The 25,274-nt window shown below is 37.5% G+C and overlaps 1 protein-coding gene across 1 annotated transcript; it reads right to left on the bottom strand.

The window, feature by feature from the left end:
- Positions 1 to 207: 207 nt before the first annotated feature.
- On the bottom strand, positions 208 to 25,025 carry LOC127411037 (gremlin-2-like). Its single transcript, XM_051646361.1, has 2 exons — positions 24,427 to 25,025; positions 208 to 2,515 (listed from the first exon to the last, which is right to left on the bottom strand). The coding sequence occupies exon 2, from the start codon at positions 2,512 to 2,514 to the stop codon at positions 1,930 to 1,932; it is 585 nt and encodes a 194-aa protein (XP_051502321.1). The 5' UTR covers position 2,515; positions 24,427 to 25,025; the 3' UTR covers positions 208 to 1,929.
- Between the last annotated feature and the right edge of the window lie 249 nt (positions 25,026 to 25,274).

Genomic DNA, 25,274 nt, shown 5'->3' with positions numbered 1-25,274 from the left:
GGGTGACCATTACTGTTATTTCTGTATGTTGTTTCTGCTATAGTCATATGATACCGCTAACAATTTGTTACTGTAAAGAAATTGTCTGCAGCAGCTGTTATGTGTGAATAATGTGGTATTGTTTCCATATGCAGAAATACATAGAAAACAATTACAAACAGCTAAGAAGTAGCATAGCAATCACTGACAATCAAAATATTTGAAATAATATATTTATTTTTAGAAAGCATGTTCATTATATATTTTACATATATTTATAGTTTTTCTATTGTTGATTTGTCATATTATAACATTTCTTTATCTACACATTTTGCTATTTTGTTAAATATTGTCATTCATGGTATTTTTTATTTTATGTTTTTAATGAAAAATTTTGTGCACATTGTGTATCATTGTACAAACTACAAGGCTCAAAGGTATGTGATTTGGTTAAACAAAATCAGCCACAATTTTCATTGGATGAAATGTAGCCAATGGCAGCACCAAGTCAAAATGTAACTGACTGTTGTTAGGTGGTGGGTCCTGGCTCATAGTCGGTGTTCCAATCTCAAAGGGGTTCGGGTCTGTGCTTTGTGCAGGTCAGTCAAGTTCCTCTACACCAGACTCAGTAAATCATCTTTTGTGGACCTCACTTTGGGGCATTGTGCACAAGGAGCAGCTTGATTTGCAACTCTTATTAATGAGGGTAGCTGAAATAGCCAAACCCTGTTAAGTAGAAGGTGGTGTCCACATAATTTTGGCCATGTAGTGTTGATGGTAGTCAAGACATTTCTACTGCTCTCATTTATCAAGACTAACACAGGATTACTTGAGAATCCTTAGATAAATAGTAGAGACAGATGCTCCATCTGTAAACCCTAGACAGGGTAGATGTTATTTTTTATGAATGAAAACAAGGCTGTGAGGGATAGACATACTGTCTGTTCAAAGGGTTGAACGGTTCAATAGCTTGGTGTGGATCACTCAGCTGACGAAACATTAAAATATGTAGGATTCCATTACACTAAACTGGAAAAATCTGAACATTCGGCGTGATCTAGAACATTTAGTACAGCCCATAGAACGGACTGTAAATCTATCCCTTAAGCCTTGTTTTCAATGACAAAAAATAAATAAATGCCGCCTACCCTGACAAAAGCCGGGTTCACACTATACAATTCTGGCATCTTAGACACATTTTGAGGATCGTAAAAGATTTCTCGTAGAGCAAAATCTGCAGTCTTTGCTTAGTGTGACATGTTCATTCATGGCTGATTGATTTCCTTTGTAATGAATTGTAGCCTCCAAAACAAAGTTCTGACAGTGACTGATCCTACGACAGGCAGATGAGATACACCTCCCAGTCAACGCTGTCAGTTAGGATGATGGCGACCAAAGTCTTGGCTACAATGTGTATCGCACAGCCTCACATAATGTTGCATGGTGTTCCATAGCTTTTACCCATGATCTCACTTGGATCATATCGTAAAGTCTGGCAAACAACAATCGTAATAGATCGTAAATATTATACAGTGTGCACCCGGCTTAAGGTCTGTTAATGAAGAAAAAATTCACTATCAGGACTAACTTAAACTCAAACACGAACTCACATTGACATATTATATCATTAGTTCATTTAAAACAGAATTTAGATTAACTGTGTCTTGTACTTGGTGATACTTCAAACAAGTAATTGAACACTCTTTGTGTATAGCCCTGTTTTTAAATTTTTTAATTTGCCATTGCCCTCTTGCATACTGCGGTATAGTCAGGACATTCTGAAGGTGGCCAATTTTTGATTAGCTGTTGTCTTTGGCACACGTTGCACACAAATTGTCTGTGTGCCCTTGTTGGACAACCTCAGTTCAATATTTTTCAAAGTAAAAAAAAAACAGCTGCATTAGAAGCATTGTCCAGCCATATATTTGTGTCAGCTTTCTTCTATAGGTATTATGCAGCATTGACATTAACAGACACACATTTGCATTGCTTGATGCGTTGCACTTTCCGTTGTCGGTATGGTGGCTGTAGCCCAGGGCAGTGAAGCCGTATGGTAACCCTGGTTATCCGGCTTGGCCGGCAGAATGCACAGGATTGGAATGAAGAGTTGTGGTCTGGCACAGGCGCCATTTTTCGACTTCGATGTGGAAAGGTTTGGGACGTCAAATGGCGTGGGATGAAAAATGAGTTACATTGGCCATAGCAGAAGCGGTTGATCACGGTTCGGCTCAGACAGCCCTCCAAACTTACTGTTTGACGTAATGGCTGTGTTTTGCACCAGTCGCTCTTTAGGTACTTCCTCTCTGTGACCACTAGGGCCTCTCGGCTCGACGACAGCATGTCATGTTTACCTTTCTGCCGTCGTGAGGACTTGTGTTGGGGTAATGATGCTAAAGTGAGGGATGGCGATGACAGCTCGTTGCCCTTAAGCTTGTAAGGGGAGGGGATGGAACCTTGAGGTCGTGGCTTCTTGGTTTCCGTAGATACACAAAGGGTCCATGCCAAAATGGCAGGTATTGCCAGCTTCCAGAACATTCTATGAGATAAGATTGAAAAAGGGAAAACACATTTTTAGTGCTTTTGAAGGGTATTCGAAAAAAGAAAAAAAAAAAAAACATTTATTATATGTCAACTGGCATAATAAAGGTACTGCATATTGAAATATACAATTTAACATTGTACTTTATTTTAAAGCTGAAGTGTGTAATTTCTGTGCAACTAACGCCAAATGGAATTGCAAAAATAATCACTGTTTTCAAACTCTCTCTTTCTTCCATTGGTTGTAAAAACACATAGTCCAGCGCCAAACTCACACTATTGGTCGAGCTAATGTTTTTTTGGTCTGGGCGCGTCGCTCAAACAAACAAAGGAATGATTTGAAAGTGCAACAGAGCCACAGTGTTACACTTTTAGGTTAAAAAAACCCATGCAAATTACTTATTTATACAGTATTTATACAGTCATTGCCTCATATTAAACTTGGATAATTTTATCACACACCAGCTTTAAAGTATATTGACATGTAATTGTTCATCTGAATTTGAATAAATGGTTATACCTCATTAGTGCTGGGTAGATTACTTCTGAAATCTGGTACTTATTACAAATTACACGGTTTAAACTGTAATCAGTAACATAATCTTTTAGCTTTCACTTTTAGGTAGTCTAATTTGGTTACTTTTGGATCATGTTTTGAAGAAAATCAAATAATTTATTTTATATGTAATAAGTACCAATCAATACTCCTTTCATTAAACATTAGTAAACATAAAATCATACAGAAACTTGCTGGTTGAAAGGTGCTTAAAGGGTCATAAAAATAATACTATATTACCCAAGATAGGAGACAATAAAAACATGTTTGTTATCCATAAAAAGTAACTGTAATCTGATTATTCACATTATAAAATGTAATATAATCCAATTACAGTTTCTCAGTTTTTATAATCTGATTAAATAATTCTGATTACATGTAATCTGTTACTACACAGTTACCTGAAATGCTAAAACAGCTGATGTATAATAAACTAATTTTACATGGCACAAATTAGGATTTAGACCTGGGTTGAAGCTGGCAGATGTCATTACTATATTCTTTATTTTAGTAAAACTGTATTGTTTTATTTTGTTTAGCCTTAAAAAATTACTGTTGCAGTACCATGGTACAGTGATGGTATCAAGTGGGAATGGGAATGATGACCATATTCATTCATATACCATGGTAATTACATGTTACTCCAATATACCTCAAAGAATATCATACTGTTTCCATGGTACATATAAAAAAAATATCCACAATGTCCAGAAAACCATGGTAATGCAGTGCATTGTTTTAATGTTACTTGACTAATTTCTCATTCTTTGTACTGGATATGGTGTCTTTCCTTAAAAAGCAGAGTGCTGCTTATCATGTAATGTTGATAAAGATAATCCCAGTCTTTGGTCTAAATCCTCAATCCTGTTTATCATGGCGCCCTCTGCCAATGTGGCTTTAGATAACCCACAATGTTGATAACCTCTGACATTTCTGATACTCTACAACCACTGGCCTTGTTTTGTTCCTCTCTTTCTCATGGCCAACATTCTCTTTCATCTTGTCTGCTGGGTACATTGGGAATAAAAGCACAGTTGTATTTATGCATTTTTGTTTGTACCTTCCACAGGCTTTTTGAGGGGATGAGGATGTTTTTGTGGACAGACCAACCTTAAGAGCCCACGGAAAGCCTGGAGCTACATAAAGCACTTTTACCTCCTTTTCACTTCGTAAAACAAGAGTTAAGCAACAGGCAGGCCCAGTAATACTGTAAAACTTTCTCCAAAAGTCTAAAAGCATAAATATACAGATTTAAAGCAAACGCCTGCTTGCTCATGTTTCACTCTAAATGAGATTTACATTAGTCCCACTCTGAAGAGGAATGACAATGAAATTGAGGGGCGTTTCATTTGGATGTTTTAAAGTGCTGTCATAATTGACTCATCCTTATGTTGTGCCAAACTCATATGACTTTCTTTCTGCTTTGGAACACAAAAGATGTTTGGCAGAATGGTCAGTCTCAGTCCCTGTTAAATTTAATTGAATGGGAAAAAAAGATGCCAAAAGCAATTTGAATGATGGCTGAGGCTAACATTCTGCCTAACATCTTCATTTTGTGTTCCAGTGAGTAAATAATTACAGAATTTTCATTTTTGGCTGAATTTTTACTTTTTTCTTTAACATGGTCAGTGTAACACAAATATGAGTACATTTGTTTAGCTAGATAGCACATAATCCTAAATATTTCTTATTAATTTAACATTTAAAATGTATAAAATCCTACAAATTTATCTTATTTCCAGGCTTAAATAATCCCAGATTTTCATTGTGGTCTCAGACGTCTGGACCACAATGTATATTGGGTTATCGGAAAGATTCATTCACTTCTAAGGCTACAGTTCTCTGTGACTTACACGGTGGCAGAAAGGAATGGATTAATCATCCGTATCTCCCTCCATAAGTGATGCCGGCAGCCATTAATGCTGTTTACTTTTACACCAGTCCCAGAATGCTCATGCAGATACACAGGGCTGCCCATCAAAAGGGAGCCATGAGGTTTCGAGGAAGTGGCCTTTATGTCTCTGCTGAGGCAGGGTTAAATAATGAGAGCTTTGCTTTTGTCAGTGGTGAGATATGGAGGGGACGTGTAAACAGTAGGCAGAGTACCATGTGAATGTTATTAGATCAGGATGTAGGAAGTTTAGCAGTCTTGGGTTTCACTCTTTTCGATGACCACCGAGTGACTGGAGGGCTCAGTTTACTGGTAGCTCCATCATAAAGATTTTGTGTGAAGAAAAAAAGGAATACTGGGATGTGACAGTGGACTCCTTAGAGAAGTGGTTCTCAACTGGTTTTGCTTCAGGACCCAGATTTTCCCTTACAAAAAAATCTAGTTCTGACAAATTTGCTGCAAACTTCCCACTTATTATTTTCATATGCAAATGAGCTTGCGATTCATTGCAAATATTTGCTAGAAGTTTGCAGCAAGTAGAAAAATATTGAGGGGAGTTTGAAGTATGCAGCAGGTTTGCAGCAAGTTTTGCAGAACTCTCAATTTTTGTAAGAGTTTAGTGGCGACAACACAGTACTGAAATTGTTTTTTGTACTAAAGTAACAAAATCTCCTTAAAATAAATAATTATTTAGATTGTTCAATTTGAATGGAAAAGGGCATTTATTTATTATGTGACCTGCTCCATGATTTTGAGTCACCCAAAACACATTTTGAATTTTATGCAGAGGTGGGTAGTAACGCACTACATTTACTCCGTTGAATGGGACATTTACGAGAGCGGAAGTTCACACAGCTGCGCACGCTGAGCCGCTGCCACAGACTGTCACTCAGTCACTGCTGCAGCATCAAGCTCTTCAGAGTGAAACACTTTCTCCGCACCGCACAGTAAAAAAAAATGAATAGTTTCGTCATGCAATGCCTTCATTTAACACCAAGACAAGCTGATATTTCTAGATTAAAATCACAGCTCCAATTTAAGGCAGCACGCTGAGGTAAGTTTTGGCTGTAATCCTAACGCGGGCTTTTCTGTGTAATGAGATGGTCATTTTCAGGGTGATTCTGTAACTGGGCTCTCAGTTTTTAAGTGTACATTTTTAAATCAGTGCAGCAATATATCAGTGCACTTTGTCCCGCGTCTCGCATGTCATGAGCAGTATTTACGCTTTTACCCCGCACCCTCGCAGGGGTATTGGAAACTATCGCAGCTACTTCAGGCGGATTAACTGTATAAATCCATGTACACATCCAAGTTAAATGTAAATCACTGCCATTCGCGTGATCGACAACTGGAGCGCGAACAGACATCATTTCTGAGTGTTCACAGCGAGGTGTGAGGTGTGAGATGTGTGGGCGTGAGGCTGTCGTATGGTGAAAAGAGTGTCTGTGTCCGCAATCGTTAACTCATTCACTATTTCCTATATAGTGAATGGCAGTTAGTGCACTAAATCTCAGCAGTAAGTGAACGAAATGAGTGAATTCGGATGCTGACGTATACACTGAGTGTCGGAGCTCTGAGTCTGTCGCAGAAACAACGTCACAAATGAAATTTTTAAATACTTGGGCCTTACTTATTATTATTATTAAATAATATATTAATACAATAAATCTTAATTCTGTTTGTCATTTTTAATATGTACTGTGTGTTAATATAAAGAGTAAACACATTTTATCAAATAAAGAGTACATTTTAAAATGTATCTGTATGTTTTACCACTATATGTTATTATGTTATTTTAATCAAGTAATGATTTGTCAAAAAGTAATTTACTACATTCAGCATGAAATAAAACATTGCAGGAGTGAAGGAAGCAGTAAACTCCCAGCTCGTACGTCTTCCCCGTGGTGGATTGTGGGCAATTAACATCAAATGTACACTCAAAATTAGAGTGTATTGTCGGTAATAATGAGTGAACGAATGTAGGGAACGAGTGGCTCACTCAGAATTCAGACACTCCTACAAAATGGCAGACACCCGAAATAGTGCACTATATAGTGGATAGGGGGCTGTTTCAGACACAGCGAGTGTTCCACGGGGTTGGTGCCCTACGCACTAGGCTGCGTATATTTAGAGAGCGGTGGTACTGCAGTACAGAACTAATGATCTAAACACTTACGACACTGAAAACTGTAACTACATTGAAATAAGAATCCACACAGGACTTTAAAAGCTATGAAATAGTGAAAGAAGGCATTAATAAAGCATGATCTTGCTTTGGTTTATATTTCAGCATTATATATAATGTCCTTGTGGGACATTTTCACGTTTTCACTGTAATAATTACTAGATTATTTGGAATAATTTCCAAACCTCACTTATTGACAAATTCATCCAGATCTGACAAGAGCCCTTAAAGGGATAGTTCAACCAAAAATGACAATTCTCATTATTTACTCTCCCTCATGCCACCCCAGATGTGTATGACTTTCTTTCATATGCTGAACTCAAATTTCTCAGCTCTGTAGGTCCATACAATGCAAGTGAATGGGTGGCAACCTTTTAAAGCTAAACAAAATCACATAACTCAGCATAAAAGTAATCCATAAGACTCCAGTGGTTAAATCAGTATCTTCAGAAGTGATGTGATAGATGTGGGTGAGAAACAGAGAAACAGATCACTTTCACATTATTCTTCTTGTGTTTTTGATGATTCACATTCTTCTATGCATATCTGCTGTCTAGCAAAAAATGACAGATATTGATCTGTTTCTCACCCACACCTATCATATCACTTCTGAAGACATGTATTTAACCACTGGAGTTTTATGGATTACTTTTATACTGCCTTTATGTGCTATTTAACGAGGGGGCAGTGGTAGCTCAGCAGTTAAGGCTCTGGGTTACTGATCAGAAGGTTGGGGGTTCAGGCCCCAGCACCACCAAGATGCCACAGTTGGGCCCTTGACCCTATCTGCTCCAGGGGTGCTGTATCATGGCTGACCCTGCACCCTGACCCCAGCCTAGCTGGGATATGTGAAAAGAAGAATTTCACTGTATATGTGCAAATGTGTGATAAATAAAGAAAATTATTATTTGGAGCATCAGAATTTTGGCCTACAGAGCTAAAAGATTCTTTTAAAATCTTAATTTGTGTTCTGCAGAAGAAAGGAAGTCATACGCATCTGGGATGGCATGAGAGTGAGTAAATGATGAGAGAATTTTCATTTTCAGGTAAACTATCTTTTTAAAGTGATAGCTCAGCCATAATTTAATATTCTGTCATAATTTCCCTACCCTCATGTTGTTCCAAACCAGTGTGACACTGTATTATGTTGAACACAAAATATGTTAGACAGAATGTTAGGGACTGACAGTCTCAGTCACCATTCACTTTCAAAATATGGAGAGAAAAAAAACACATTCACTGAAAGTAAATAGTGACTCAGGACATTCTGAATATTCTGTCTAATATCTCCTTATTGTATTGCATGGAAGAAAGAAAGTCATACGGGTTTGGAACAACATGATGGTGAATGATGACAGAATTTCCATTAATAATAATAATAATTCTGTAGTACATGTTCAATGTGTATTATGTAATGGAATATTGGGGAGTAAACGTCTATTATGTCATTTGTGAAAGTAACGAGTTATTCACTACTTGAGTACTCTTTTAATTGGATACTTTCTTACTCTTACTCAAGTAATTATTTATGTTAGTACTATTACTTCTACTTGTGTAATAATTTTTTTAAGTAATTGTACTTTTACTTGAATACAGTTTTTGGCTACTCTACCCACCTCTGGTTTTATGCACAAAAATAAAAAAACATTTACTGATCCAGCAGTAATTGTGCATTAGCAGCTCATGAATAAGCATGAGACTGTGTTGGCTGAACACCTCAAAGCTCTTTTGCATGAGTAGAAGTTTGATTAAAAATGTTGTTGTACGTAAAGAACAGCAAAACAGTGTTGACTTCCTGGTTGGACATTGTAAATGGAGAAACAAGTTAAACACTGTCCTGTAAAACTTTTGTGTTAGGGTTGGGGTTGTTACTGCATATATTAGCAATGGTTTGAAATAGAATTTGAAGTAGAAATATAATACACTGATTCTTGAGATAATGTCCTACATACAAAAGTCCTCTTTATGTTAAAAATCAAGAAATTCATAATAATAAAAAATACTGAACAAGTTAAATCTAAAGGAAATGTGAATACTCAGGGAATTTTTTACTTATATTTTTAAGTAATTCCATTACAACTTTTAATTATATTTTCCATCAAAGTTGTGTCCTCACTTTGCGTCAACTCCGTCAGATTTATTAAGCCAATAATACGCTGAGACAGAAGTAGACCAATAGTAGGTTAATGTTCAATGAAATAAAAATAATGCAAACAATATTTTTACTTTTAAAGCCACTTTTTGTATTTCCTAAATGCTTTACTTGTCTGTTGCCACAATATTACTAAATATATTTGAATGATCTGAATTATAATATTTATTCAGATTATATATTATATTTATAATTATTTTAATTATTCTAAATTACCTTTATGTGGGGGCCTTTCTCTGTAAATACTAGTATGTGATCAATTGCGAATAATTCGATAAATTGATCTGCAATGTGTGTTTCAATCAAAAAGCTAACTTGTCTCACCTCTGTATGCCTGAGCCTCATACTTTCAGATTTTTAGTAGTGAAAGTGAAAACGCACACACACACACACACACACACACACACACACACACACACACACACACACACACACACGGAGGGGCCATAAATCCCCCCCTGAAAAAAATGTGGTTTGGAGATAATGACAGTGCCTAGTTGGATCATATGCAAGAAAATAAACTCTCTCTCTCTCATTCTCTCTGTATATATATATATATATATATATATATATATATATATATATCTCGCGCATGTGCGGTGTGTCTGGGAAGAGCGTGTGAGTGGAAGGAGTGAGTGGCGGCACTGAGTGAGTTTCAAACTTTTCCTTTCTTCCTTTCTAATTTATTTTTCTTAATACTGGTTTGGATAAGGAGATAAGGTGTTAGTGTGTGATTTTTGTCAACATAACTGAAGATGGTGGGGGGTATTTGTGGGATGAGGGGAGGGGAGTGTCATCCATTATAAGCGTTGAGCAGGGGGAAGCAATTGCACCACCTTTAGTGAGCCGTTGGCGCCCCCCCTTTACATGGCGCCCCTATGCATTGCATACCTTGCATATATGGTTTTTGTGCCTCTGCCTGTGGCTAAAGATACTCAAAATAAGGGAAATGATGCTGAGTGTAACTCAGCCCCAAAGCAAAGCTCAATTGCTATGTAGAATGATGATTTGGTTGAAGTGATTAAAGAATCCGGAGAGCATGGTGCATTTATGGGGAGTGATGATTCCAGAGAGATGCAGATAGAAAGTGGTAGTGTGTCTCAAATTGATGCTGAATTTATGACTGAGAAGACTAATTCACAGGGTATTGTCAGTGATTTAGATAGTGAGTGTTTGGACTTAATTGTTGATGAATTGACTGATTCAACCTCGCAGGAAAGCTCCGTGGGGAAATTTACGAAGCATTGCTATTATACTGTTGGACAAATCAATTTTTTTTTAGATGGAAAACCAAAAGTTGAGATGTTCTTTCCTGATCTAAAACTTTTTATTGAATCCTCTGCTATTGTCATGAAGAAAGCGTCACTAGAGGAATTGGATCAGCCTAAGCGTTGTCGCCTTAAGAAATTTGTGAACGCTGTTAAAATGAGAGTGAAGAACTGCCCTCTAAAGAGCTAAGTCATTATGCATAGAACATTATATTGCCGTTTCATTCCTTTTTTCTATTTTCATCCTGATGGCATCCTTTACATTGGACATTGGATCCTTAAACATTAATGGATGTAGAGATGTACAAAAGAGAAATGCCTTATTTATGTTCTTACATCTTAAGAAAACAGTTATGATTTTGTTACAAGTGACACATACTGATATTGATAATCAGGCTGAGTGAATAAATGAATGGGAAGGCAATATCAGATTAAGTCATGGTACAAACCTGAGTGCAGGTGTCGCTTTATTATTTTCATAACGAGTAAGAGAGGTTTTTTTTTTTTTTTTTTTTTAAATAATACCTGGGCGCATTTTGAGAGCTGCCATAATGATATACAGCACCAGCTTTTCTTTTTTCAATATTTATGCACCAAATATAGGAAGCGAGCGTAGTAGTTTATTGTATAAATAAGATTATTGTAATAGGTGGTGATTTTAACGGTACCATAGATTACACTTTAGATAGAAATCACAAAGAACCTCATCCTGGCTCAGCAGATGTTTTTAAATCTTTAATTAATAAATATAATTTTGTTGATTTGTGGAGACATGCTTATCCTCAAGTTAGACAGTATACTTGGCTAAAAATGTATTCAAATAAGGTGTCTGCTGCAAGACTTGATATTTGTTATGCTGAGGCCTGTAATAAAGGAAGATTCTTTGGTAGTTGTATCTCAGCAACTTCTATGTCAGATCATCATTGTATTTCCATGTCTGTGTCTGTTCTGTCACCTAAATCCTATCAGTCACACTGGCACTTTAATAATAGATTACTGCAAGATCACTTTTGTGTGCACTCCTTTCATCACATTTGGAAGTCTTGGAGAGAGGAGAGATTTAGTTATACATCCCTAAATCAATGGTAGGATTTAGGAAAAGTGCAGATTAAAATGTTTTGCCAGCAATATACTGCACATAGTACTGAAACCCTAAAAAAGAAAGATGATCACCTTGGAGCATGAAATACTTCAGCAAAACTACCATAATGAAGGGGGTGGAATACGATCAGCTGACATTATTGAAAAGAATAAGTGTCTTCTGAAGGAAGGATTTATTGGAAAAGCAGGGTAAAGAAGCCCTTGTGAGAGCCAGATATGCAAAGCACGATGATATGGATGCCCCAACAACCTTTTATTTTTTTCTTTTTTTTTTTTTTTTTCTTTGGCATTAGAGAAAAAGTCAAGAGAGCAAAAATATTTTCATAAACTGAAACTTCATATTGGTGATGAAACAATGAATCAACAAGAAATTATGGCTTCTGCCATTTCTTTTTATGAAAAACTTTATCAGTCAGAGCATTGTGATGAAGCAGCAAACGAGGAGCTTTTTCTGGACCTTCCAGAGTTGTCAAAGAAAGAGAAACTGGAGCTGGAGGGCCTTCTGACTTTTTCTGAACTTTCAAGGGCTGTGCAAGAACTGAATAGTGGGAGATCACCTGGGTTGGATGGTCTCTCTAATGAGTTTTACAGAAGTTTTTGGAACTCGGTTGGACAAGATTTATATGACGTTCTCTTAGAATCCTTTAACAAAGGCTATTTACCCTTGAGCTGTCGAAGAGCAGACTGATATGAATCCCAAAAAAGTGGAATCTTGGATATTTAAAGAACTGGTGTCCTGTGTCCCAATTATGTACTTATGTACTTTTGATTTTAAAATATTATCAAAGCCTTAATCTATAGGTTGAAGAAATGTATGGCAACTATAATTCATACTGTATCCCCAAATGGACAATTTTTGACAATCTATTTCTATTAAGAGATGTAATTGCAGTAGCAATTATCTCTTGATCAACTGAAGGCTTTTGATAGAGTGGACCACTTATATTTATTAAAAACTCTGAAGGCCTTTGGCTTTGGTCCACAATTTATATCTTGTATTAAATTGTTATAAAGCACAACATTCAGTACACTCAGAATTAATGGTTGCCTAACTAGGCCTTTTGCTGTAACAAGAGGCATAAGACAAGGATGTAAAACTTACAGCGTATGCAGATGATATAACTGGATTCATTAGAAACACTGATGATATGACTGCTTTGACTTCTAGTTTGAAGACTTTTCAAAAAGCAACATCTGCTTGCATTCATTGGGATAAGTGCACATCCCTGTTGTTAGGGGAGTGGCAAATAGCGGGGCCTCCTCAGCTTCCACAACAGTGCAAATGGACTAAAGATGGCTTTAAAGTACTTGGGATATATCTAGGAACTGTCTTCAGTTGGGAAAAATTGGGAAGGATTGTAGATAAAGTTGTGGGTTGACTGCAAAAGTGGAGGTGGATCCTCCCAAAGTTATCTTACAGAGGGAGATGTTTAATTGTAAATAACCTGGCAGCTTAAATGTTATGGCACAGACTTACAGTGTTGGATCCTCCTGAAGATTTACTTATTACAATTCAAAGAGCCTTTGTGAATTTTTATTTTTTTGGGGGGAAGGTCATCATTGGCTTCCTCCTGGAGTTGTATACCTCCCAGTGATTGAAGGAGGTCAAGGACTTATACATATGGAGGCAAGCGTCAAGACAATGAGACTCCAAACATTACAAAAGCTGCTATATTGGTCAGATAAAGTACCCTGGATTGCCTTTAGTATATCTATATTTTAAAGTCTTAGAGGAATTGGATTAGATAAACAGCTGTTTTAATGGAAAAATCTGTTGTTTCAGAAGTATGTTGTCCTCTTTTTAATTTTTATACATTTGTGCATAAAGTGCACCTATTATGATTTTTAAACGTGCCTAATTTTGTTTTAAAGGTCTCATACAATAGATTTGCATGCATCCAAGGTCAAAAAACACTTTAATTGGCTCATAATTTAAATTGCATCATTACCTTTTTTTTCCCAGTGTCAAAAACAACTCCTTCAATGATCCATTCTAAAGGATTCATTCTAAACTCCTCCTTTCAGAGAGCCTACTCTGCTCTGATTGGTCAGATGTCCCAGTCTGTTGTGATTGGTCTACCGCTTATAGCACGTGTCGGAAAGGAAACGGCCACTACCATATCCGAGTTTCAGCTCCGTCTGAAAAAGTGTCTGTTTTACCTTACCAATTTGAGCCCGAGTCCGATAGTGATACATCGGAAGATCAACCCGAACCACCATCGCAAGCACGATGAGAACAGGACATTTCTCTGTGGTAAGTTTATATGTAGTTTGACAATAACGTGAGTTAGCCGGTTAGCAGAAGCTAACAGCTAACAGGCTAACAGTTGCACTGGCTGTACATGTAAACAGACCAGCGGCGGGTTTTTTGTTACCAAATTACGTAGGTTAGTACAGGAAGTAAGTCTGGAATTACTAACAACTCGTTTCAGGTGTTCAGAATCGGTTCTTTCTTTTGGGTGTCAATAACTCTATATTATATGCACTTTGATTTTTGAAACTTTGCAGACTTTTTTACATTCGCAAACAGCTATGTAACACACTACATGAAAGGTAATATTTGAAAAACCATAATAGGTGCTCTTTAAAGCCTGACAATTGTTTAAAAGGTTCAGAGAGGGTAATGAACATTATGGTGCTTTAGAACCATTATTTTTAACCGTCTTTTTAAAACAAAGTCTTCAATTTCAATTTCGGGTTATAGATAATTTTTTTTAAAGACAGGAATAATTACTGTAATGGATTTTATTGATTTTACAAAAGGTCAGTGTCATTCAACAAGATCAATTGCTGATCGAGCTGGGCTTAGATCAGAGAGATATGTTGATAGATTAATTGAGGACCATAAAAATCCTTTCCTCTGTATTTTTTAACATATGTGGATAATTTTATGAAAAAGTGGTATAAAGTCTTTAGAGTTAAACTTATTTTTGAACTGGATTAGGACATAGGTAAGACTTTGTTATTAAAGGGAGTTCAAGATGTATTGTTTCAAACTATTGAAAAAAAGATTTTGTACTGTATGTGTGTAAAATCTCTATATGCTACACAATTGAAAGGACGTACTGATACTAAATGGAGAGAATACTACTCTATCCCTTCAGAAATAAGTCAATCTTGGAGGTTGTATAAACCTCCTATTCCTAAGAGATCTGGAGATCTTCAGTGGAGAATGTTCCATTGTGCTGTGGCAACAAATAATTTGTTGTCAAAATTCAATGGAATGATTTCATCTGCATGTCCTTTCTGTAATATTACTGATACTGTATTTCATCTTTTTAGTGATTGTATTAGATTAACCCCTTTGTTTGTATTGTTGGATAAAATATTCAACAAGCTTGTTTTTTTTTGTTCACAAAAAATCTGTTTATTCTGGGCTGTAAGTATAAGAAGGAGTGACAGGAACAGTGCACACTAGGTAATTTTCTGGTGGGTCAAGCTAAGTTAGTTATTTTAAAATCCCACAGATGCAAAAATGAGGGGGAGGGAATATTGATCTGGCTGGAAATTTTAAGTCTTTAGTAGAGTATCGAGTCACTGTAGAATATGAATACTGTAAATTAACAGATAATATGTATATGTTTGAAACAAAGTGGGGTAAGAGATGAGTTTGGAAATTTGATATATAATTGGTGATAAGCGTTGTACTACTTGCTTCTTTTTGGCTTTTGTTTATGTACAATCAATGTGTTAAAGCTCTTTTTGTTTTTAATTAATAGGGTTTTAAAAGTTAAAAAAAAATCTCTCTCTCTCACTCTCTCTCTCTCTCTCTCTCTCTCTCTCTCTCTCTCTCTGTCTGTCTCTCTCTCCCTCGTGTGCATGTGAGATAAAAGGACAGACATCCTCCACTTTTGCTTATGGCATACTGCTGCTGAAATTGAACATGAGAAAAATAATTGTGAAAAAATTACCAGATTGAGGAATATTAAAATTAAGCAAGTTTACAGGGTTCCAGCAGTAATGGAAAATCTGAAAATGTCTATTTTAGTGCCTAAAATTCAAGGAGGTTTTCTAAGACCTGGAAAAATTATGTTACTAACCCTAACCTTAAATCACTGGAATTTGTAATGTTAATTTTTTTTTTTCTACTTATGCTCAGCTCTAAAATATTTAATTGACTTGAAATTGCTTTTTGTGAGTAAAAACTCACAAAGTATATATACATATATACAGTAATATATATATATATATATATATATATATATATATATATATATATATATATATATATATATATATATATGTATATACTGTATATATAAACTTAACCAACAATCTCAAACAACTGGAAAAGTTGTGGAAATTCATTGGTCAGAAGGTCTACTGTAATTTTCAGAACTCTTAATATGCTGAAAGTACTACTTTTGTGTGATACCTATACACTAAAACTGATATTTTACACTGAAACTACCCTGTGTGTCCTGGTCCCGCAGTACACTGCAGCTAAAAACTGTTTCAGTGGAATGACTGATGTTAGAGAATCAGTGTAGCATAAAACAAGCAAACCACAAGTACCAGCAGAAGCCAGCGTGCAGTCCTTAAGAGCTAGTGATTCTAGCATCTGACCAACCACTGTAAAAACCCAAAGCAAGCTTTCACTCACTCTTCCACAAGCAGTGTTGGGGAGTAACGGAATACATGTAACGGGATTATGTATTTAAAATACAAAAGATAAGTAACTGAATTCCACTACAGTTACAATTGAAATCATTGGTAATTAGAATACAGTTACATTCAAATAGTATTTTGATTACTGAAGAGATTACTTTGCATTCTATTGTCATTTGTTTAATTTAATATTTAGTCCTTTCAGATGGAAAACATTTATACATATAAATGAGATCCAAAGTGCATTTGAACAGCGGTGAAACACTTTCTTATGATGTGTTACATTCATATGAGTAGACAGAGAAGTAAGTTTGAAGTAAGTTTGGAGCAGAAGAAATAGAAATAAACCGTGTGTAAATTGTCAGCTTTACGCTAAGCTAAAATGCTATTTCTAGCCATTTTACATGCACATGTTACCAGGCATGATCATATTTTTTTATCAAGGAAATTCACGTTAGATCATAATTTCTTTTTTTCTAGTAAGACCTTTGATATTAGGGCAAAAATCGTATTCTTGATAATAATTTTTGTATTGTTTTCCTGTAAAAATATCTAAAAATCCTTAAAACAAGACCAATTAGATTAATCTTGTTTTAGAAACAACACTGCATAAGATATTTAGGTTTTTCAGAGAATGTATTTTTAACGTGTATTTTGTCTTACTGTACTGGCAGAATTTTTATAGTCAAAACAAGTGAAAAATCTACCAATGCTGAAGAAGTAATCCAAAGTATTTAGAATACGTTACTGACCTTGAGTAATCTAACGGAATATGTTACAAATTACATTTTACAGCATGTATTCTGTAATATATAGTGGAATACATTTCAAAAGTAACCCTCCCAGCCCTGTCCACGACTTCTAGAACCCATGACAAATGAAGCCATACCCAAAATCCTAAAGCTCTCTATCTCTCTCAGACACTCACACACACACACACACACACACACACACACACACACACACACACACACACACACACACACACACACACACACACACACACACATACATACATGCACACACAAACACACACAACATCTTCACACACATAAACACTAACTGGCACCACAAAATTATGAATTTGACAGGAGTGACCATCACTGCAATTATGTACCTCACACAGCCACATGTAAATCTCTCCATAACATTAACACACTTAAATACACACAGTAACATTCAACCTTACACTTAATTCACTTAAAAATGAAAATTCTGTTGTCATTTTCTTCTGTTGTTCCAAACTTGTATGACTTTCTTCTATGGAACAAAAAAGAAGATTTTAGGCAGAATGTCAGGGACTGATAGCCAGTTTAACTGTAGGGAAATAAGGTGTAATTAAGGTGAACGGTGACTGAGGCTAACATTTAGCCTAAAATGTATTTTTGTGTTCTACAAAATGAAGAAAGTCTTACGAATTTGGAATAGCATGATGGGGAGTTTTTAATCTTTTAAACTAGCATTGTACACAGTTCTTCTAAAAGCTCATGCATGCTAAAGATCATGTTCCTATGGAGACACACAGCTTGTTTACATCAAATTCATTAAATCAAATGCAGCCACCATGCAATCAGTATGTATGGCAATCAAGTGTGTGTCAGGTATCGTCTCTGATTAATGGAACACGTTTATGCAGTGTGTGCTTAAAGCAATTTCAGCACTATCTCCAGACCATATTCAACCCATAGAAGTCAAGAGGATAGATGAAAGTGATGCTTGCTAAGGCAATCTTAATGTAATATGTTATGTACAGAGTGCATGTTAATCTACACCACAAGAACCAGGATGTCCCACCATGAGAACATAAAGTGCTGAACAAAAGAAACTGAAGACAAGTGACCATCTCCAAAGATCTTTCTATTACACAAGAAATTGGATTGTGCATCAGATCTGTGGTGCAGAAGGTAGCACATTCACTCTTGACAAAAATCAGTTGTCGTTTCACGGGGACCCAGGTTTGAATCTTGCATGGATCATGTCCTGACCCCGATTCCTCACTTTCCTGTCCATCTATACTATCCAGGGGTATAAAAAGTACTTAGAATTTATACTTAAGTGAAAATATGAGGAAAAGAGGACTCAAGATGGCGCCGAGTATGGCTGCTGCGTTGCGAGCTCCGACACAACATGGTAGTGTTTTGTTTGTTTTGTTCACAATTCTTATGTTTTTTGTCTTGGATGTTGTCTGCCTTATTGTCTACGACAGACAAACACTTTTGGACATTGGTTCAGCAATTTCACACCGTAAACCGGACTTCAGATTCCTCAATGCTGATCCGCTGTTTACAAACACGCAAGCGGAGCCCTTTGTCTGGGCAGTCCGGACGCGGAAACGCAGGAGGAAAAGGGGAAACAGAGCCGGCATTCTCATCAGAGTAAGACGCCGCGCAAATCGACCCCCGCTACCCAGTATTCTACTGGCAAATGTTCAGAAACTTGGATGTCTGCAGAGATTCCAGACTCAGTCATTGAACCCGCGGGGTTCTCCGTGCACTGAGCGGACAGAGCGAAAGACCTCTCAGGTAAAAGCAGAGGTGGTGGTGTATGTTTTATGATCAACAAATCCTGGTGTGATCAGAGGAACGTACATTCTATCAAGTCATTCTGCTCACCTGATCTGGAATTTCTCACGCTTCTGTGTCGACCATTCTGGCTACCGAGGGAATTCACAGCGGTCATTATCACAGCTGTGTACATCCCCCCACAAGCCGACACAGACCGAGCAATCAAGGAACTGTATGGGAGTATAAGTGAGCAGGAAACCGCGCACCCTGAGGCCACGTTCATTGTGACCGGGGACTTTAATAAAGCCAGTTTCAAATCAGTCGCATCAAAATACCACCAGCACATTAGTTTCAACACACGAGGGGACTGGGTTTTGGACCATTGCTACTCTCCCTTCTGGGATGGCTACAAATCCCTCCCCCACCCACCATTTGGCAAATCGGACCACTCTTCCATTCTGCTTCTGGCCGCTTACAGGCAGAAACTGAAACAGGAAGCACCCACCCTCAGAACAATCCAGTGCTGGTCGGACCAAACAGACTCTACGCTACAGGACTGTTTTGATCACACGGACTGGGAGATGTTCCGGTCCGCCTCTGATGACGACATCGAGCTTTACACTGATAGCGTAATGTGTTTCATCAAAAAGTGCGTGGAGGATGTCGTTCCGACCAGAACAACACGGATCTATCCGAACCAGAAGCCATGGATAAATAGCGATGTCCGCGCGGCACTTAATGTGTGGACCTCCGCTTTCAATTCCGGGAATGCGGAGGAGCATAAACAAGCCAGTTATGCCAGAACAGCAAAACGCCAGTACAGGAACAAGATTGAAGGACAGTTTAACACCACCAACTCTAGAAGCATGTGGCAGGGAATTAACATCATCATGGACTTTAAAGGGAATAAAATGAACACCGCTGCCTCTCTCCCGGATGAGCTAAATACTTTTTATGCTCGTTTTGAGGGAAATAACACCGCCCTCGCGGAGAGAGCTCTCGCGGCTGAAGCTACAGAGGTTAGTTCACTCTAATGTAACCCGATCCTTCCGACGGGTGAATATCCGCAAAGCCGCAGGCGGCATTCTGGGCCGCGTCATCAGAGCGTGCGCGAACCAGCTGGCTGGTGTTTTTACAGACATCTGTAGTCCCCACATGCTTTAAAACATCCACCATTGTACCTGTTCCAAAGCAATCAAAAATAACTTGCTTAAATGACTGGCGTCCTGTTGCTCTGACCCCCATCATCAGCAAATGCTTGAGAGACTAATCAGAGATTACATCTGCTCTGTGCTGCCTCTCTCTCTAGACCCATTGCAGTTTGCTTACCGCAACAACTGCTCCACTGATGATGCCATTGCATCTACAATACACACTGCTCTCTCCCACCTGGAAAAAAGAACACTTATGTGAGAATGCTGTTTGTTGACTACAGCTCAGCATTCAACACCATAGTGCCCTCCAAGCTAGATGAGAAACTCCGGGCCCTGGGCTTAAACAGCTGGCTGTGCAGCTGGATCCTGGACTTCCTGTCAAGCAGACGACAGGTGGTTAGAATAGACAGCAACATCTCCTCATCACTGACCCTCAACACTGGAGTCCCACAGGGCTGTGTTCTCAGCCCACTCTTGTATTCCTTGTACACACATGACTGTGTGGCAACACATAGCTCAAATGCCATCATTAAGTTTGCTGATGACACAACGGTGGTAGGTCTGATCACTGACAATGATGAAACAGCCTACAGAGAGGAGGTGCACACTCTGACACACTGGTGTCAGGAGCACAACCTCTCCCTCAACGTCAGTAAGACAAAGGACCTTGTGGTGGACTTCAGAAGAAAAGACAGAGAACACAGTCCCATCACCATCAATGGAGCAGCAGTGGAGAGAGTCAGCAGCTTCAAGTTCCTGGATGTCCACATCACTGAGGAACTCACATGGTCCATCCACACTGAAGCCGTTGTGAAGAAGGCTCATCAGCACCTCTTCTTCCTGAGACGGCTGAGGAAGTTTGGAATGAACCGCCACATCCTCACACGGTTCTACACCTGCACTGTAGAGAGCATCCTGACTGGCTGTATCTCCGCCTGGTACGGCAAAACAGCACAGCCCACAACCGCAAAGCACTGCAAAGGGTGGTGCGAACTGCCAGACACATCATCGGAGGTGAGCTTCCCTCCCTCCAGGACATATATACCAGGCGGTGTGTGAAAAAAGCTCGGAGGATCATCAGAGACTCCAGCCACCCGAGCCATGGGCTGTTCTCACTGCTACCATGAGGCAGGCGGTATCGCAGCATCAGGACCCGCACCAACTGACTCCATGATAGCTTCTTCGCCCAAGCAATCAGACTTTTGAACTTTTGATTTCCCACGATCAAAATACATCAGCACTGCACTTTATTACTCTTATATCTCACACTTGTCATAAATTATATTATTATTATATTATATTCTCTCTTAACAACTTACTATCAACCGACAGCCTGAATGTCAATACAGTACAATACAACCTACTGTACATTCTATATATACTACTATATATACTTTTTATTTTTTATTTTTATTGAATAATGTGTATCTATATTGTGTGTATTGTATACTGTACAGTGTATGTTATTATTTGTATATTGTTGTGTGTAATTATGTGTATATTAGACTTTAAATTGTGCTGTGTTAATTTGATGTTATTGTAAATTGGTATATGTCTCATCACTGTCACAACTGCTATGTTGATCGGAACTGCACCCAAGAATTTCACACACCATTGCACTTTTCATTTTATTGTGTGACAATAAAAGTGATTTGATTTGATGTGGATACTGAGTGAAAATTTTACTTTTTTTAAGTATCCTTTTTACTGTCGCCTACAACTGTCATTTTTCTCCATATATTTACAATAATTAAATTTTTTCAAAATTATTTATATGTGGCCTGTTGTACGTTACACAGCAATTTCCTGGTGGAATGAACACAAGATGTGCTAAAACAACAATGCATTTTATTCCCTTTCACTCAAATCACAAGTAAAACTGCAGATTATCAGTTCATAAACACTTTTTGCTCTGTTCCTCACACAATGCTATCTAATGGTATATAAACACCTTAATGTTTGCATTACATAACCAACTACATCAACAAGCTTGTTTAAGTGTGATCAAATTGCACGGTAGCTCAACTGATAGTGTTGCATATGCGATACAAATGACCGGGGTACAAGTCCTGAAGAGCACACGAGTCGAAACATGAGCTGAAAGTGTTATAGAAGCACCAAAAAATTATGTGGTTGCTTCAGAAATTGTGTTTTTCATCTCACATTGGCTTTTTATGACACTAACAGTTAGGTTTAGGTTTCATAGTTATTATTATAATTAATAGTTGCCTAACAACAACAATAATAATTCAGCAAATAAGGAGTAGAAAATCATAGATATGATTTAAATATGAAGGCAAGTGTAGAAATATATGACACATAAATTAACGTGAAAGATCATTTTTGACTTCATAACCGTCCAATCTATAGAAGTAGCAGGAGTTTAGAATAAAGTTTAGGACAAAACCATCAGTGTTTCTCACTTCGAGCTCATAGTTTTTAATGAATATATAACATTTAGTCGGGCAGTCACGTCTAGTCACACAAATATTTCAACATATCCGAAGTTCAAATCAGATCCAAAATTCTGCCTCTGCAGATAGTCGGAACTCCACACGGCCACCGTGCAACACTCCATTTGAAATGACTGACCTTTGGTCTGTCATCTGTCGTTTGACGGATGCACTGAAAATACGGCTTCAGTCCACTAAGAAGAAAGAAACTGATTGCAAAAATGTAATGAATACTTTTCAAGCTAAAATAAAATTGTATTAAAAAAGTATTATTTTTTTTCTTTGGAAATGTAATTAAGTAAAAGTACAAGTATTCAGTTTAAACTGCACACGAGTAAAGTACAAATTCCCCAAAATAATACTTAAGTATAATATTTAAGTATTTTTACTCAATTACTTTACACCCCTGATACTATCCTATATATAATGGCAAAAGTATAGTAAGCCTTAAAGTAAAAAATATAAAGCAGGATTGTACAAAGAGGTTCCCAAATTCCAGATGAATGCATCTAAATTAGATTTCCTCTAAAGCCAAACACACAAGGTAAAGAATAAAATGCTTCCATGGTGAGATTTGTCACCATGTGGTATATGGGTATCTAGAGCAGTGTGTAAGTGATAGTAAAGCAGGCTCAGGGGTTTGGAAATCAGCAGTTTAGGCTTGTTGAGTTAGACTCAATTTAGAATACATGGCTGAGATTTAAATTGGTTGAATAGTTCAACCATATCAATGACTGAGTTCTTCTTATGGCTGTCTTCAAACAATGCTTTGAGTCTGGCTTTCAGCTCACTCAAACACACACGTTTACTTCAATAACTAAACAAGGACACACCATACCAAGCCAATTATAAATAATGTAGACTAACCAAACATTTTCCCAAATGAGGAAATCCCCAAAAGAAGGTTTTGTTTAACTTCTGCAGTCCATTTTCTCCCCAGACTATAAAAAGTGTTCATACAGAAAAAACATGAAGTAAAAATGTTGTGGGGAATTCCTTTTGCCATCAGTTTATGTTAATAAAAGGTAGTTGTTATAGTATAATTCACCTAAAAACCTAACCCTAGCCCTATCCTAAACATAACCATAGATCTGACTTAAATCAAACCCTAACCTTAAACCTAGCTTTAAAACACAATTCATATGCTTGAAATACTGTTTAACCAAAAACTGGCATGAATTAGAAGGCAAGTGGGAAACTTTTCAAGGCTATCAGGCTCTAAATCCGCTCAGTTTTATGTGCTCTGAGAGGCAGTCACCACTTTGAACTGAGTTGTGGCTTATCCTTTTCTGTGCCATTCTTTATAATGACAAGCACACATTTCACACACAAACACACACGCACAAGAAAGAAAAAAGCCAAGACTGTCTCACACCCTCATACACACATGCTGTCTGTGTCCCCATCATCAACCCCAGAGATAGACATTCACACTCATCAATGTGTTGTCTGATGTGATTAACCCCCCTTCAATGTGTGATCTTTCCTGTCCCACTCTCAATAGCAATTCTTTATGATAAACATCATTGCACATCTCTTGTTGTTGTTTAAGATTTCTTTATTTTCAAGATTACATAGTATTTACACAATCTTTTACCTGTATCATAATACCGCTGCATTTAGGTTAAAAAAAGTCCCCGATTTAAAAAAAAATTTTTTTTTAACTTGTTACAATAGCGTAACCTTTTTTTGTGTTAATTCGAACCTTGCTTTTTAGGTTCCATTAAAAACAGGAGCCACATGCAGCAAGTAAAAAACCTCAAAGGAATAGTTCACCCAAAAATGGAAATTCTGTCATCATTTACCTCATGTTGTTTCAACCCTGTATGACTTTCTTTCTTCCATGGAACAAAACAATATTATGTTTATGCATATTTTTCCATCCAATGAAAGTGAATGCTCACTAAGGCTGTCATTCTGCCAAACATTTGTTAAAACATTTGCCCTAACCCTTTAATACCATAAGTAGACATGGTTCTAAGTAGAACTTCTGTCAATATAGATCCTTTAAGGAACCCCTCTTTTTTTAGACTGTACCTGTTGATCTGGAGACGTATTGTATTGCTGTTATCCTAAAAAGGTCACAGGAGGTCAAAGGTCAAACAGCAGGTCAAAGATAGCCCAAGGTTTAGAGCTCCAGCTGCGGAAAGGACGTGTGGAAATCCATAAGAGAGACAAGAGGCTTTCCAGAGAAATACCGAATGATTCTTGAAGAGTTCTCCTTCAGTTGTGCTGAAATTTTGTCTCCACCAGCCCTTCCTGTTTGAGTCCTGCTCTGAAGAGGCCAAACTGAAGCAGTCACGCTTTATGGCTCATAGTTCCCCCATTTCAGTAATTTGTGTGGCATCCAGCTCGGATTCTGTGTCACTGAGTCCTTCCTGGGGAGTCTTTGAATCATCTTCTCTGTGATTTACTGTCACATCCAACTGCCTCTCCAGAGTGAAGTGAGTGTGGTGAGATGAGAAGGGAAATCACCAGTTCCACACAAGTTTCTAACTGATTCATCTACACCTCTTTCTCTCACTCCCTCTGTTTTTGGTCTAGCACTCTCTGATACCTCCCCCTGAAGCCCACTGTTTATCACCCAGTTCTGAAAACATATTGTCTCTCCTCCACATGTTCTCTTTCATTCTCGCTTTCTCTGCTTCTCTCTCTCCTCAAACTGCAGCTCACATGAGCTTTGCATCCTCAGCTTAACCCCGTCCCTCTTGTTCTTGAACTGCTGCAAGTTATCATGCTTACAGCTGTAGTGTTTCAATAAAACCTCTCTGTAAATATAAAAAAATACACCAATACAGCCACACACTGCAAAAATAATTGTCTTATTTTCAAATAAACATATCTAATCATCCTTAAAACAAGATATATTTACAAAATTAAGATAT

The sequence above is a fragment of the Myxocyprinus asiaticus genome, chromosome 20, assembly GCF_019703515.2.
Source record: "Myxocyprinus asiaticus isolate MX2 ecotype Aquarium Trade chromosome 20, UBuf_Myxa_2, whole genome shotgun sequence".
Classification (NCBI taxonomy): Eukaryota; Metazoa; Chordata; class Actinopteri; order Cypriniformes; family Catostomidae; genus Myxocyprinus; species Myxocyprinus asiaticus.
Note: the sequence above shows the minus strand (reverse complement) of the source record. Positions and strands in the feature narration are given on the sequence as shown.

What these genes read in the sequence shown, in the direction of transcription:
- LOC127411037 (XM_051646361.1), bottom strand. Translation starts at nt 2,514, where the DNA reads ATGTTCTGGAAGCTGGCAATACCTGCCATTTTGGCATGGACCCTTTGT.